This window comes from Mobula hypostoma, chromosome 21 (assembly GCF_963921235.1).
Source record: "Mobula hypostoma chromosome 21, sMobHyp1.1, whole genome shotgun sequence".
Classification (NCBI taxonomy): Eukaryota; Metazoa; Chordata; class Chondrichthyes; order Myliobatiformes; family Myliobatidae; genus Mobula; species Mobula hypostoma.
Window position 1 is genome coordinate 8,290,799 of NC_086117.1, and position 17,857 is coordinate 8,308,655.

The window sequence follows — 17,857 nt, forward strand, 5'->3', positions numbered from 1 at the left end:
CGGTGAGATCTTTGATGACTATACAGTCCTATCCTGGACCCACAAGCTCTGTTGCAGGTGGGACATGTATATGTGGCAGTGGTGGCAGCCATGGCTGCATTTCTCCTGGCTCTCTTCTGCTGTCATCTGGTTATTCTTTCCATCTCCAGAAAACGAACCCCATCCCTACACAGCTGTCGCCAAGTGGTACGGTCAGCAGCAACCTCCTCCAGGTCCTCAGGTCTGATCTTGCACTTCCTTAAAGCATTCTTCATCTGATCCTTATAGCGCTTCTTCGGCCCTCGAGCTGAGCGTCGACCATGATGTAGCTGGCTGTATAACACTCTGCGGGGTAGCCGACATGGGGGCGTCCTTATCACGTGCCCCAGCCACTGCAGCTGACGCTGGGTGATCATGGCCTCAATACTCCTGCAGTTGGTCTTTACAAGTATTTCAGCGTGAAGCACCCGCTCACGCCAGGTAGCTCCCAGGATGCGCTGGAGGCAGCTTACGTGGAAGCGCTCCAAGGACTTGATGTGACAGCTGTAGGTTACCCAAGCTTCACAGCTATAAAGGAGGGTGCTGACACAGACCGCTTGGAAAACCGCGACCTTTGTGGAGGGCCGAAGGCTCCTGTTCTGAAAGACTCTATGCCGAAGTCTCCCAAATGCGGCTACACATGTGTGTGTGTGTGTATATATATATACACACACACATACACAGTGCCAAAAATAGTAAAAAAAAGTATTCGCCCCCTTGGAAGTTTTCATGTTTTATTGCTTTACAACATTGAATCATAGTGTATTTAATTTGGCTTTTTTGACATTGATCAACAGAAAAAGATTTTCATATCATAGTGAAAAAAGATCTCTACAAAGTGATCTAAATTCATTACAAATATAAAACACAAAACAATTCATTGCAATTATTTAATATGCACACTAAATAATCACTGGTGGAGCCAGTTGTTTTTAGAAGTCACATAATTAGTTAAATGGAGATCTGGTTTTGAAGATCTGTGTGTAGTCAAAGTGTTTCAATTGATTGTAGTAAAAATATACCTGTATCTGGAAGGTTCAACTGCTGCTGAGTTAGTATCCTGGCAAAACCCACACCATAAAGACAAAAGAACACTCCAAGCAACTCCACAAAGAGGTTATTGAAAAGCACAAATCAGGAGATGGATACGAGAAAATTTCCAAGTCACTGAATATCCCTTGGAGTACAGTTAAGTCAATCATCAAGAAATGGAAAGAATATGGCACAGCAGTAAATCTGCCTAGAGCAGGCCATCCTCAAAATCTGAGTGACCGTGCAAGAAAGGAACTAGTGAGGGAGGCCACCAACAGACCTATGACAACTCTGGAGAAATTACAAGCTTCAGTGGCTGAGATGGGAGAGACTGTGCATACAACAAATGTTGCCCAGGTGTTTCACCAGTCGCAGCTTTATGTGAGAGTGGCAAAGAGAAAGCCACTGTTGAAAAAAAACTCACACGAAATCTCGGTTAGAGTTTGCTGGAATGCATGTAGGAGACTCTGAAGTCAACTGGAGGAAGGTTCTATTGTCTGAAGAAACCAAAATTGAGCTTTTTGGCCATCAAACTAAACACTATGTTTGGTGTAAGCATCATCAAAAACACCATCCCTACTGTGAGGCATGGTGGTGGCTGCATCATGCTGTGGGGATGCTTCACTGCAGCAGGCCCTGGAAGTCTTGTGAAGGTAGAGGGTAAAATGAATGCAGCAAAATACAGGGAAATCTGCGAGGACAACCTGATGCAGTCTACAAGAGAACTGTGACTTGCGAGAAGATTTGTTTTCCAGCAAGACAATGACCCCAAGCATAAAGGCAAAGCTACACAGGAATGGCTTAAAAACAACAAGGTTAATGTCCTGGAGTGGCCAATTCAGAGTCCAAATCTTAATCCAATTGAGAATTTGTGGCTAGACTTGAAATGGGCTGTTTACTCACGATCCCCATGCATTCTGACAGAGCTCCAGCAGTTTTGTACAGAAGAATGGGGAAAAATTGCAGTGTCCAGATGTGCAAAGCTGATAGAGACCTATCCACACAGACTCAAGGCTGTAATTGCTGACAAAGGTGCATCTACTAAGTACTGACTTGAAGGAGGTGCATACTCATGCAAGAATTATTTTGTGTTTTATATTTGTAATTCATTTAGATCACTTTGTAGAGATCTATTTTTATGTTGACACGAAAGAGACTTTTTCTGTTGGTCAGTGTCAAAAAAGTCAAATTAAATCCACTGATTCAATGTTGTAAAACAATGAAACACAAAAACTTCCAAGAGGGATCAATACTTTTTATAGGCACTGCATATGCAGCTTATAGTATTTTTATTACTGCGCTGTACAGCTGCTGTAGAGCTACAAATTTCATGATACACATCAGTGATATTTAAACCTGATTTTGATTCTCTATGCTCTTACAATTCCATGATTTCTTTGCTGCATCCAAAGTTCAACACATTCGTTGGCTATCGAGTAACTCAAGTTGGATGTACACTGCTATTTTTCTCAAGCACTGCAGTATCAGTTGTTGATTTGAGAACCAAAGTAATTTGGGGCTCAGGAAAACATCTGTAACTGAAGGGCTTTTAGAAATTAAAATATTTTAATCCATTGAGCACATCTACATGGAGAGCTGTACCAGGAAAGCAGCATCTATTATCAAGGACCCTTACCATCCAGGCCAAGCTCTCTGCTCGCTGCTACCGTCAGGAAGCAGGTACAGGAGACCCAGGTCCAGGAACAGTTAACAATCAGACTCTTGAACCAGAGGGGATAACAACACTCACAACTTTCCTCACAACCTATGCTCTCATTTTCAAGCATTCTACATCTTATGTATTCGATATTTAATGCTTTCTTATCTACATATCAATCTATCTATTTCCTTCCTTCCTTCTTATATTTGCACAGTTTGTTGTCTTATGCACATTGGTTGCTTGTCCATCTTTGTTTTGTGTGGTTTTTCATTGATTCTATTGTTTCTTTGTATTTACTATACATGCCCACAAGAAAATGAATCTCAGGGTAGAATATGCTGATATATATGTACTTTGAAATAAGTTTACTTTGAACTTTGAACATCACAAGGCAGAGGCACTTTAATATAGTGTGCATTAAAGTACAGACAAAATCTGAGTGGAAAACCAAAATTTGATGAAATCTGCTGTTCATCTACTCATAACCACATTTGTCAAACTGGGTTATTATTTCCATTTTATTCAGTTTGCACGGTGGTGAGCATTCTCACTGATTGCATCAAAGTCTGATTTGGAGGTTCCAGTGCACAGGATCACAAGAGGCTCCAGAGCAGGGGTCTCCAACTTTTTTTATGCCATGGACCAACACCATTAAGCAAGGGGTCCAAGGACCCCATATTGGGAACCCCTGCTCTAGAAGGTTGTTGACTCAGCCAGCTCCATCACAGGCACAAACCTTCCCACCTTCGAGGACATCCTCAAGAAGGTGGCATCCATCACTGAGGACTCTCACTATCCAGAACATGCCCACTTCTCATTACTACCATCAGAAAGGAGTTACAGGAGCCTAAAGACCCACACTTCACATGTTAGAAACAGCTTCTTTCCCTCTGTCATCAGATTTATAAACAGTCCATGAACACTACCTCATTATTGCTCTTTTGCAATATTTGTTCTTGCAACTTATAGTAATTTTTATGTCCTGTGCTGTACTGCTCTCACAAAACAACACGACAGTGATAATAAACCTGATTCTGATTCAGTTGAGCTTTATCCATGACATGAATAATAACATAACAAGAAAGACATGACTCAGTCTTAGTTTTGCTCATTCTATTTATCCTCCTTACAATTGTGGGAGGACGGAGGTGGGAATGGCAGAGGTGATGATTCAGCATTAGCTTTCCTAAGCTCTTTATTTTATTAGAATCAGAGAGCATTGCATAACAAAACTCACGTTTGACAACATGGGGGAGAAAACTTGCAATAGGTACATAAATTCAAATACATGGACACCATAAATGGGTATAAACTAATTAATTCTTAATGTTCTGTTCATTAGAAGTAGAAGAGGCAAGGATTACAGCATTCAAGGTTAATCATTTGAACAAAAATTTTGCTATATACATTATCTTGTCAAAACATACCCTTCAATGTCATTGCATAGTCTGTAGTAGATAAACAACATATCATGATCACTTTCCTGCTTCCCTTTTATTTTTTCTTCTTATTGGGCTGCCCTGTTTCTGCCTTTCCGTCAATGAAATAATTCATCTTTATTTATTGTATTACACTGCCTCTCAGATCTTTGAAATTGTTTTGGAAACCGTATGAAAAGGCCTTAATATCTTCAGTTTCACTTTATTATTCTCAACATCATCCTAGTGAAACTGCAATGCACCTGTTCCATTATTTTTGTACACCAATAATTTTTGGATACCGAAAATTAAGTTTAACAGCATTATCTTCTTGCTTTTGCAGTTCAGGACTTCAAAATACACAAATAAAACATGGAAAGGCAGAAGGAGGGACAGAAATTTACCAAAAAAAAGGAGCAATAAAAAAATCCACAGTTTCTGGAAGCTGCATGTACATTTTGTAGCAAAAACACATCATTAAAATTTTGAAAATTAAAGCATCAATTACTCTATTTTAAAATAATATCATTTAAGTGCAACAACCCAAAAATATACCTTTAGAAAAATTACATCTGTGCTTATGCAAATCTAGTTTGGGAAGACATCTTTAAAGAAGCATTTTAGCTTACCTTATATGCTATACTATTTGAAGAGTCTACAATTAGAAACAATGGTTTCCGTGTAAAAGGAAAAAAGTCACCCGGATGAAGACTAAGGAGCAGAGAAAATAAACAAGGGTTAGAGCAATCTGAAGGGTAATTTTACCAAAAAAAAGCCTTGCATACTAGGTATCACTATAGGTCTACAATGAATGATTGAAGTGTAGATGACAGAATTATGGATTTAACATTATTTAAAATCAGTGAACAGTATGCAATGCACATGCTATACATGGTAACTGACCCCTCAAAAAAGGTCATTTTTATTTGCATTCACTGTAAGCGTGTCTGGAATCGCATACTTCCCATAATTCTTTCCATAAATGATATTAATAAACCAATTGTGTTTTAAATGGCATTTCCCAGAGTTTCAATTCATAACTAATGAGACCAACTTTTCACTCCAAGATATAATTAATTAGCTGAATTTAAATGACTCAACTGGGATTCCTAATTCTTGTCAGGCCAAGCCTATGGATTGCTAGACCAGTAATTTAACACCATGTTTAATCCGTACAGCTCTTGCCTGGTGCAGATTAAAAATCTGGGTACAGGAGGGAACCATTATGGAAACCACAATGACTCAATAAAATATATATCTATAGATGATTCTATAAATATTCTGCTGTAAAAATTCACCGGCAGTTTAGGAAAATGAGAGGCAAAGATAAAGCCATAGATGCTGTAGCCTTTTAATATTCCAAAGCATAAAACACACCAGTACAGTAAATATGAAAATTATTTACAGCTTTCCTTTTTACTTGTGGTATTTTCATTCATAGGCAATTCTGCCCTAATTTCATACATCTATTATACAAAAACTAGTGACTGCTGTAAATATATTGGACTTGGTAAATTTTGAACTGCTCAATACCTGCACGAAGAGTAATATCGTTCTGACATACCAGTGCATTTCTTTAAACGAATTGCTGCGTTTTTGTATTACTTCCATGTTTCCTGTGTCACGATTATTGTTGGTGAGTACTCCTCCAAAGTCATAAGGACCTAAACAGGTGAACAGACATTCATGCAAAATTTTACAACAAATTTCACATCTGCTAGTGCTATTGAAATTGATTCTCAGATTCTTATTTCCATTCTCACCGCACACAAACCATGTTACATTATATTTTTGTTCATCACAATATTGATCAAAACAGGGCTTCATGGACAATTGAAATGTAATGATTATCGCATCCTTCATTTACAAAACAAACCCCAGGGCACCACAAGAGTGCCACCGATGAATTCAGTAGTCCTCTTCTCCACAGCGATCACAGTCCATTTAATTAAATCAATCCCTAATTTCCATCATACATCGTTTGAGCCTTGCCTTCAACTCCAAATATCCCAAGTTTTGAAATTCCCTTCATAAACCTTTCTCCTTCTTTAAAATCTACTTTTTTGACCAAGCTTTTAGGCACCCCTTTTACTATGAACCGTTGTATTCTGGATATGTCAAAGGCAAAAATGAAAGCTGTTAGGAAGAAAATAATGTTAATGATATTAATCTTTAAAGCATTACGCAATCTACAGCCAGTATCGCACTTCAGCTATCATGATCTGGAATGCACTACCTGACATTCAACCTTCAACCTCAAATCCTAACTCTTCACAGAAATCCATGAAACAAAAAGTGCATTGAGTGAATAATACACATCAGAACCCAAAGTCCCCTCTCTCCCTCCATTGCACAAGCACCAGTAGTAGTAGCGACCCTTTCATATACATAATCGTCAGAAAAATTCTCCTATGCCCAATTAAATCTAAATCTCCTCGAGATTAAATGCCCTTAATGCAATTCAAACCCAAAGGATGACTGGAAACAACTCATTAAGTTACCTTCATAATCACAGCGACCTGTGGGAAACACACCAGTAGCTGACAGGTACACCAGCAGGACGCTGTTTCCAGGCAGCTCCTGAAAATGAAAATGAAAATGAAGGCATTATTCTCATTGACATGCTTCTCAATTAATTACTGAAAAGTTCTAATTTAAAAACTATCCTTAATTTAAATAGTTCTGGGCCTTAATTTAAACTGGCTGGTGTTCAGAAGAATGAGGAGGGATCTCATTGAAACCTATCAAATATTCAAAGCCCAGACAGAGTTGATATGGAGATGATGCTTCCTATAGTTGGGCAGGGGGGTCTAGGAGCAGAGTACACAGCCTCAGAATAGAAGGACATCCATTTAGAACAGAATTTCTTCTGTCAGAGGGTGGTGAATCTGTGGAATTCATTGCCACAGATGCCTGTGGATGTCAAGACATTGGGTATACTTATAGAGAGGATGAAAGGTTCTTGATTGGTCAGTGTGTCAAAAGTTATAGGGAAAAGGCAGGAAAATGGGATTGAGTAGAATAAATCAGTCATGATGGAATAGCCGAGCAGACTCAATGGGCTTAATTCTGATCTTTTTTATTATGGTTTTATGGTCTTAAATAATTATAATAGCATGACAGATTAAACTGAAATAATAAGAGATTTTACAAGATTTCACAGAACATTGAACTGTATCGCACAGTCCAAACCCTTCGGCCAACAATGCTGACATTTAAACTATTCCAAGATCAACCTAAAGCTTCTCTCCTAAATTTTTCTTTCATCCATGTGCCTACCTAAGAGTTTTGTTGACAGGTTTAAAGACAGTTCCATGTTAATCAAGTGTTCACTAGTTCTTTTTAATTTTGCATATTCTTACAATCATTTGATTCAGCTTTCTGTAATAATTATAAGCTATTGTTGATCATAACTTTCCTATTTCACCAAAATGGAAAAATATAAACAGACCTTAAATGATGCAGAAAGAAATGTATAAAGTTGACTGAATGTTGGCTTGTACAGCAAATATTTATGTGGATTTTCTCGTTTTGATGGCTTCTCTGTTGGCTCCTGGAGAGAAAAGGCAGACAGTACAAATTCCATGATGTAATTTTCATTTAAATACTTCAACCCGTTTACAACTTCATGATTGCCTACATACTATTCTCAGTTCATGTAACCTGCTCCCGCATCCTGTCAAAGATGGTTTAAAACTAAGCCAAATAAAACATTATTGCTACATTGTAAGTTTAAAATCAGACCATTTTTGCACGGAAAGGTTAAAATTAGTTTTTACTCTGTAATGGAAGGACTAAACAGGTGCTACACCTTGCCCAAGGGTGACCTGCAGGCTAGCAGAGGGAACAAGCGCCTTACAACTCCTTTGGGAAAGACCTACTGTATCTCCACCCCACCAGCCAAGAGGAGTAGTATCTTCACTAACCTGAACAGAAAGGAATGGCAGCAAGGAAGTAAGTGTTAGATAATTTACACGTTTCAGTTAAGTGTTTTCAATCTGGTTTTAAGGTTACTTTTAAAATTTCAACAATTTCAATTGTTTTAATTTAGTAGATTTTAAAACTCTCTGAATACATCCAATATGCAATTTTTCCCTCAGGATTTCTATCGTTTTCCGATTAAGCATTTATTGCCCATCTCTACCACAACGTTTGAGAAAATGAAGTAGAGTGACCTTCGTGAACCACTCTAGTCCTTCTCTCTCAGTGCTGTTGGGAAGAGGGTGCCAGGATTAAGACCCAGAAAAACCAAGAGGTAAGGTGTTATATTTGGGTGGAGATACAGATACAAGTTAGGTCAGTAGGCAAATGGAATTAAGCACTCTGCACTTATTAACAAGCATCCCTATTTATAATATTGTGATGGAAGAAAGGTCATTGATAAAGCAGCTGAAGTTGATCTCCAGTGACCTGCATTCAGCCCTGACCTTCAGAGCTATCAGTTTCCCTGTGACTCAGTGAGCATGGGAGAGATAACGAGGCTATAGGGAAATAACTGGGAAAATGAGGTTCATGTTCTGAATGACCTCCTCTTTTGCAAGGAAGTTCTACAGTTGGACCTAGACATTACTCTGAGAAAAGTCTTGGGGCTAACATATGAGAAGCATTTGACAGCGCTGGGTCTGTATTTGCTGAAGTTTAGAAGAATGAAGAGGAATCCTATTGAAACCTATTGAATACTGAAAGGCCTAGATAGAGTAGACATGGAGAGAATGCCTCCTAAAGTAGGGGATCTAGGACCGGAGGGCACAGCCTCAGAATAGAAGGGCAACCCTTTAGACCAGAGATGCAGAGGAGTTTCTTTAGCTGGATGGTGGTGAATCTGTGGAATTCATTGCTATAGATGGCACAAGGTAAGACCTGTCACTGACAAGAGAAAGTCTGCAGATGCTGGAAATCCAAGCAACACATACAAAATGCTGGAGGAACTCAGCAGGCCACGCAGCATCTATGGAAAAAAGTACAGTCAGTGTTTCGGGCCAAAACCCTCCGGCAGGACTAGGAAAAAAAGCTAAGGAGTAGATTTGAAAGGTGGGGGGAGGGGAGAGAGAAGCGCCAGGCGATAGGTAAAACTTGGAGGGGGAGGGATGAAGCAAAGAGCTAGGAAGTTGATTGGTGAAGGAGACAGAAGCCCATGGATGAAAGAAGAAGGGGGGCGAGGAGCACCAGAGGGAGGCGATGCGGGGACAAGGAGATAACATGAGAGAGGGATAAGGGGATGGGAAATGGTGAAAGGTGGGGAGGGGTGGTGGAGGCATTATTGGAAGCTTGAGAAATCAATGTTCATGCCACTAGGTTGGAGGCTACCCAAAAAGAATATAAGGTATTGTTCTTCCAACCTAAGTGTGGCCATATTCCAGCAGGAGGAGGCCATGGATGGACATATCAGAATGGGAACGGGAAGTGGAATTAAAATGGATGATATATTAGAATGGGAATGGGAAGTGGCATTAACATGGGTGGACATGATTGGAAGACCTGTCACTGGACTTTCACCAGGACTCCTCGATACCACACTAGTCAAATTTTGGCTTGAAGTCAAAGGCAGTCACTCTCACCTCACATTTGGAATTCAGCTCCTTGCTCTATTTTTGGACTAGGACTGTGACGGAGCTGAGTGGTTACTGGAGGAAACCCTACTCAGCAAGTACATGCCACTTGAAGCAAGATGACTTCTATCACTTTACTCGTGTTTGAAATAACTTGGATTGGATACGTGTGCATAAGTACATTCAATATGACTGTATTCATGCATTAGTTGCTGTGCTATTCTAGAATGTTAATGCTGCAGATATGCAGGAGACAAATCTAGATCTAGTGCATGTGGTCAGGGGTGACAATATAAGATTTGTCATTGGCAAAACATTCACTCATTCGTTCATTATATGCTGTGTTCTGATATAGGCAATCATGGACTTTCTATGACCATGACTGTTCTTAACAAATTCTTCTACAGAAGTGGTTCAACGTTGCCTTCTTCTGGGCGATGCCTTCAAAAGACAGGTGACCCCAGCCATTATCAATACACTTCAGAGATTGTCTACCTGGCATCAGTGGGCGCATAACCAGGACTTGATATGCTCCAGCAGCTCATACGACCATCCACCACATGCTCCCATAGCTTCATGTGACCCTGATCGGGAGTAGGAGGCTAAGCAGGTGCTACACCTTGCCCAAGGGTAACCTGCAGGCTAGCAGAGGGAAGGAGTGCCTTACTCCTCCTTTGGTAGAGATGTATCTCCGTTCTACTACCCAAAAATATTAGGCTATTGAAAAAGGCATCATTAAGTTTTCTCACCATTCGGAACATGTCCTCTTCTCATTACTACCATGACAGAGGTACAGGAGCCTGAAGATACACACTCAACGGTTTGGGAACACCTTCTTAGCTTCTACCATCAGATTACTGAAAGGTCCATAAACCTATGAATGCTACCTTGCTATTCCTCTTTCAAACTATTTACTTTCATTGTAACTTATAAAAATTTGTTATGCTTGCAGTGTACTGCTGTCACAGCATGACAAATTCCATGATTAACTTCAGAGAAAATACACATGACAATAAACCTGATTCTGAAAGGCATGAAATGCCCAACTGTTATCCTTGGCACTCAAAGTACACTCACTTTGGGGGTGAAACTGAATCTGGGTTTTTATGTTAGAAATATTGGGATAGTCTAACCCAAAAAAACTAGATGGGATTACTAATAAATTTGAGGCTAAGCCCATTTAAACTATGGTACTTCTAGGCAACCTCTCTTTATATCACTATTTTATTTATTTACCGATACAATAAGGTAACAGGCCCTTCCAACCCAATGAGCCCATGTAATGCAATTTCACTCATGAAACCAACTTCGTACATCTTTGGAATGTGGTAGGAAACTCACACAGTGACGGGGAGAATGTATAAACTCCTTAGAGACAGTAGTGGGAATTGAGCCCAGATTGCTAGCGCTGTAATAGCATTACGCTAAGTGCAATACTAGTACACTGACCTTTTTACCAGCTGGTGGCGCTTTGAGCTCTTTTGACTTTTTCAAGTGCTACATGGTTGTTCAAAGGCTCATTTATTATCAAGGTATGTATGCAGTAAACAACTCAAGATTCTTCTCCAGATAGCCATGAAACCATGGAAGTTAGTTCAAAGAGAAACAGCACACCCACCCCCATACCTGCACAAAAAAATGGCAACACAATCATCAAACCCAAACCCTCCTCCCCCACACCAAATGTAGCAAGAATGGCCCACAAACCCCACTCCCCCCACACAAAATGCAACAAGAATATCAGCTCCCAAATCTCCCTCCTCCGCACAAAAAACTAGCAAAAACATGAGAAGAACTTTGAACCCTAAACACCCCCTCGCCTGCACAAAAAACAATAAGAAAGAATGGGCAATACCACAGAATATAAAAACCATAAGTCTGGAAAAAGCCCATAGTCCACAGTCCAAATCAATAAAGGCAGAACCTTGGTAACATCCTCCGACATCATCGAAGAGAGAGACACCACTCGAACACAGAGCCCTACCCTCTGGGCACAGTCATGGCCACACTGGCTCCTGCTCTGGCAGTGACGAGATCCCATCAGTGATCCAAAGACAGGTGGTCAGCGCTGAACCCTCGTTTGCCTTCCACATTCACCTTGATGTTCAATCTTCCTCGTCACTTTACTCAGCAAAATAGAGTTGAACATCGGCTCACAAACCATCTCATAGTTTCTTCGCCTCGAGGCTCGCACTCGCTTCCCAGAATCTTCTCAGAGAAAACAAAGCGCTGGATGACTCAATCAATCTCCAAACTGTAAATCAAAGGCTCTAGCAGTTCCAGAAACACATTTAAGATGAAAAACAGACGTAAAAGTGAAATGAACAGCTTTGTGGTCTATCCAGAAGATGTCAATTGAGGGAGCGTTGTATGCAGGTGCCATCTCTTGTCAAATCTTCTTGATCTTCCTTCCTTTTAAAGGGTTCATACACAAAGTATTAACCTATCTGATCTCTCCACAGACCCCGACAGGTCCACAGAGTTTCAGATCCTAATCAATCTATTCTGTCTTTCCTGGCCAAGCTGACTCAGCTCCCTGTCACAAACAGAAGCACATACTGGTCAGTATAGCAATACACTTGAAGCAGCAGGTCAGGTTACTGGCAAAATATTGTAACAGTGTAAAAGATTGGAACTTGCATTAGCTATTCCAAACCAAACCAATGAGAGTTGTATTTGATGTGAATCCATCACTTCTAAATAACGTTAAGAAAAGAATTTATAATATTAAACTGGAATCATCTCTTACCTGCGCTCCAGTCTTGCCTAACTGCGAAGTCAAATTAATAGGTTCTCGTTCCAGGGCCTGCAGCATTCTGAACATGTCAATAGTTAATTCACTGAACTTAACCTAAAATTTAAAAAAAGCAAATCATAAATGATCACAGAAATTAACACCTCTGCTTAATAGCATACACAGACCTATTTTATACCAACACAGATAATACCAACTCAGGTTTTAAACAAGAGCCCAAGCTCAGTTTTACATTGGTCCGAAGCAGTGAATATTGCATAGGCCACCAGTTTATTATAGAAGGAAATCAAGCTACAGTCCATCAAAATCCCACTGTGCATTCTTAAACAACTAAGACTCTGCTTTACAAATCAACTCTGCAAAAAAAAATTGTTCTGCACTGCACAGGAGACTTGAGTCAGTTTTGTGTATGCTCCTGTATTCTAAGATGTGGCATGCAATCCCTCATGCTCATTGGAACTGTGGCTTCCATGCATAACGTGCAGGCAACAAAGTCTCAGGTGAATGAAGGAAAGAGCACCACATTGACTACATGACAGCACTGATGGTCTTCTAGTGCAGGAACAGAGGCAATTGAGGTCTCAGTATCATTTGATGAATTTAGCTGATGTGTACCCCAGCAGATTCATTTGCACTTCACACTATCACAGGAGTGACAACAATCAAGCACTGCACAACAGATACCAGTGTTGTGAGTTCATTAGCCTCTGTCAGCAACTGCATGACTTGCACAGGGGACCTCAGTGTATCTTTCCAAAATGTACTGTGCAACTAGAATTGCTGATTGCTTTCAGCAATCAGTTTCAAGCCAAATTCTGTTCTATAGCAGATACAAATGACAGACTACTCCACAGAAAATATATCTTAGTGTTTCACATCTCCAACATCCAATTAAAAAATTAAAATCAACAAATTAGGAATTTTTAAAAAAACTGCAGATACTAGAAAACTAAAATATAAATTGAAAACATTCAGTGAGGCAGCCAAGATAATATAAGACACAGGAACAGAATTGTGCCATTCGACCCATGAAGTATGCTCCACATTTCAATCATTGCTGACTTATACTCTCTCAAACCTTGTGGAAATGACAACATTCGTGGAATTAGGAACAGAGTTAACATTCCAGTTTGAGGACCCCCCTGGCAGTTTACATGAAGGGTCTTCAACAATCTGAAAGTTAAATAGGATGTAACTTTAAAGTCACAGAACAAGGTCAAAGTAAATTTATTATCAAAGTATGTATATGTCACCATATACCACCCTGAGATTATTTCCTGCAGACAGTGAGCACCACTGTAGCATAGCGGTTAGCACGATGCTATTACAGGTTAGAGTATTGCAGACTTTGGAGTCCAATTCCTGCATTATTCTGTAAGGAGTCTCTGTACATCCTCCCTGGGTGCTCCGGTCTCCTCCCACAGTCCAGAGATGTACTGTGTAGTTTAAATGGTCATTGTAAATTGTCCCATGATTAGGTAGGGTTAATTGAGGCTGTGGTGTGACTTGAAGGGCCAGAAGGACTACACTACATCGGTAAGTAAAATAAACATCTACAGGAAAATACAGAAATACAATAGAATTTATGAAGAACTATACGTAAATGAAAAGTGACAAACAGCCAGTGTACAAATGGCCTAATTCTGCTTCTATGTCTTATGGTTTAAACGAAGACAAACTGCAAATATAGGGACATTATGCTGCTTAACTGGGACAGGAGACTGTTGCCCAACAGCTTCTAACTAGTGTCAGTTGTGTGCATCTTGCATTTGTGTGTACATCATACTTAGTACGAACGGTCAGTTGCATGTGTTTGTATTCATAAAGAGTGATTTTTGCGACTGATAGTTGGTGAAGAATAAGCAGTAAGACAATTCAGAACTGCTTTGCTCACTGCAGTTTGGATATGCCAGAAACGGCTGGGAGTGAAAAGGAAACAGTTTTACTACTTCAACAAGTTTGAAGTTATTAACAACCATCTTGAATGCTATAATGAAAATGAGATTTGGAGGATGCAATCATTAAGAGCTTTGTATGAAGGCAGTCCATTATGTGCACTAGGTGTCTACGCTGATTTTATTCAGTTTCCGTCAATCAAAGGAACATGGCAGTGTACACAGGATGAATTCCTTGGTTAATAACTATTAGAAACTAACACAGAGATTGACAGTGTTTTAACTTGTTCTGAATTTCATTTAAATAGATATAGTTTGTCTTTTTCTTAATATACCTTTTTAACTATTTCCATGAAACTTTGGCTAATTGGACCAAAATGTACTGGTTCTAATGTGTCCCAATTAACTGGAATCCACTATATATCATTCCAAATGGGTCACTTAGAGACCTTCAACAATTTGATATGCTTATTATCGTTGCTGGCTACAACAAGGTAGCTTTTCTAATTTGTTTCTGCTTCTGTTTTCTAATTTCCTCACTCAGTAGGAAGGCTGTGATAGTGTGAGCCACTGCCTTTTCCCAGTTTGTCAATTAGAAGCAGAGCTGCGGACCAGGCCTTGAGAAGAAAACAAGCAGAGGAAATTGCTCTACTGCCGTGAGCCACATAATGCTCCCTACAGTAAAGAACAGAAACAGCCAGCAAGAATAAAGGCTGGAATTTAAGGCTGCAGCAACTGATACAATGGACCTTGGGGCACACACTACACTGCATATATGTGTTATCCATAGAAACCATAGAAAAACTATAGCACAGAAACAGGCCTTTTGGCTCTTCTTGGCTGTGCCGAACCATTTTCTGCCTAGTCCCACTGACCTGCACACGGACCATATCCCTCCATACACTTCCCATCCATGTATCTGTCCAATTTATTCTTAAATGTTAAAAAAGAACCCGCATTTACCACCTCGTCTGGCAGCTCATTCCACACTCCCACCACTCTCTGTGTGAAGAAGCCCCCCCCAATGTTCCCTTTAAACTTTTCCCCCTTCACCCTTAACCCATGTCCTCTGGTTTTTTTCTCCCCTTGCCTCAGTGAAAAAAGCCTGTTTGCATTCACTCTATCTATACCCATCATAATTTTATATACCTCTATCAAATCTCCCCTTATTCTTCTACGCTCCAGGGATTAAAGTCCTAACCTATTCAACCTTTCTCTGTAACTGAGTTTCTCAAGTCCCGGCAACATCCTTGTAAACCTTCTCTGCACTCTTTCAACCTTATTAATATCGTTCCTGTAATTTTGTGACCAAAACTGAACACAGTACTCCAGACAACACACATAAAAGTTGCTGGTGAACGCAGCAGGCCAGGCAGCATCTCTAGGAAGAGGTGCAGTCGACGTTTCAGGCCGAGACCCTTCGTCAGGTCTCGGCCTGAAACGTCAACTGCACCTCTTCCTAGAGATGCTGCCTGGCCTGCTGTGTTCACCAGCAACTTTTTTGTGTGTTGCTTGAATTTCCAGCATCTGCAGAATTCCTGTTGTTTGCGTTTTTAAGCAGTACTCCAGATTCGGCCTCACCAATGCCTTATACAACCTCATCATAACATTCCAGCTCTTATACTCAATACTTTGATTAATAAAGGCTCTCTTTATGACCCTATCTACCTGTGACGCCACTTTTAGGGAATTTTGTATCTGTATTCCCAGATCCCTCTGTTCTACTGCACTCCTCAGTGCCTTACCATTTACCCTGTATGTTCTACCTTGGTTTGTCCTTCTAAAGTGCAATACTGTACCTCACACTTGTCTTATTAAACTCCATCTGCCATTTTTCAGCCCATTTTTCCAGCTGGTCCAAATCCCTCTGCAAGCTTTGAAAACCTTCCTCACTGTCCACTACACCTCCAATCCTTGTATCATCAGCAAATTTGCTGATCCAATTTACCACATTATCATCCAGATCATTGATATAGATGACAAATAACAATGGACCCAGCACTGATCCCTGTGGCACACCACTAGTCACAGGCCTCCACTCTGAGAAGCAATCCTCTACTACCACTCTTTGGCTTCTTCCATTGAGCCAATGTCTAATCCAATTTACCACCTCTCCATGTATACCTAGCGACTGAATTTTCCTAACTAACCTCCCACGCGGGACCTTGTTGTGTGAATGTAGAAGCTAAGGACTGCAGAATATGGAAAAATAGAGAAGGAATACCTGACTGCTGCAGTTTCCAATAATTAATGCATCTGCTAATGCCAACTGGCCAGCTACCATCCCCTGTTCCAGTGGTGGGACGACTCCTTCTGCCAGACGATTGGAGGTTACCACAATGCTGTTGTCATCATTTAACACAATTGCAGGATCTGCCTATAAATAATATTGAAAAATGATTATTGAGTGTATCCAAAGCCAAATAGGTAAGTTATTTATCTATTCCATCACATGAGACTTGTTAACATGATTCTCCTGGGAAAAAAATTGAAGTCATCCATCTCTGAAGCTTAATGTTTATAATCAGTCATAAATAAAGCGCCAACAAAATACCCACCTCTTTCACCAAATGTGACCATTAGCACAAGTCAGAATTGTGGTAGAAAGTTATCAGTATGGTGCTTCAATGTCAATTACAACGTGCATCTCGAAAACTGTCACAAAAAGGATGGCATAAAAACAAAAAGATGAAAATAAGGTACAAGGTAACATGGATTTGATTTCAGTAAATGTGATCCACAAACCATCTAAACGTCGGCTGGTAAATGCATGAATATCCACATTGAATCCATCGTAGAAGCCAGAGAGAGGAAATTACACAACTATTCAGATAAAACTACTTCCGGCCAGTGCTGACTAAATCATAACTGTTCTTGAACCTAGTGATGCAAGTCCTGAGATACCCATACCTTCTAACTGACGGCAGCAGCAAGAAAAGAGCATGGCCTGGGTGGTGAGGATGTTTATTAATGGATACTGCTTTTCTACAGCAATGTTTCATACAGATGTGCTCAGTGGTTGGGAGGGTTTTACCTGTGATGCACTGGGCCAAAACCACCATGTTTTGTAGGATTTTCCACTCAAAGGCATTGGTGTTCCCATAACAGGCTGTAATGCAGCCAGTCATTACACCTTCCAACACACATCTATAGAATTTTTCTAAGGTTTTCGATGACATGTGAACCTCAGCAAACTCCTGAGGAAGTAGAGTTGCCGTCGTGCTTTCTTCGCAGTAATATTTATATGATGGGTCCAGGACAGGTCCTCTGAGATACTGACACCTAGGAATTTAAAGTTACTGATCCTCTCCACCTCTGATGATTACTTGCTCATGGACCTCTGGTTTCCCTTTCCTGAAGTCTACAATCAGCTCCTTGGTCTTAGTGACATTGAGAGAGGTTGATGTTGTTACACCACTCAGCCAAGTTTTCAATCTCCCTCCTGTATGCTGATTCATCACCCTCTTTGATACAGCCCACAACAGTGGTGTCATCAGCAAGCTTGTATATGGTGTTGGTGTTGGGGCAGT

The 17,857-nt window shown here is 40.2% G+C and overlaps 1 protein-coding gene across 3 annotated transcripts in view; it reads right to left on the bottom strand.

Annotated features, from left to right (window-relative positions):
- scai (suppressor of cancer cell invasion) overlaps positions 1 to 17,857 on the bottom strand; it is a 158,000-nt gene that overhangs the window by 21,331 nt on the left and 118,812 nt on the right. For all 3 annotated transcript variants that reach the window (XM_063073391.1, XM_063073392.1, XM_063073393.1), the window contains exons 8-13: positions 16,552 to 16,704; positions 12,427 to 12,528; positions 7,580 to 7,681; positions 6,630 to 6,708; positions 5,693 to 5,792; positions 4,758 to 4,839 (exon numbers count right to left, since the gene is read on the bottom strand). In XM_063073391.1, the coding sequence (XP_062929461.1) occupies positions 4,758 to 4,839; positions 5,693 to 5,792; positions 6,630 to 6,708; positions 7,580 to 7,681; positions 12,427 to 12,528; positions 16,552 to 16,704 (618 nt within the window). The remainder of the gene's footprint in view (positions 1 to 4,757; positions 4,840 to 5,692; positions 5,793 to 6,629; positions 6,709 to 7,579; positions 7,682 to 12,426; positions 12,529 to 16,551; positions 16,705 to 17,857) is intronic.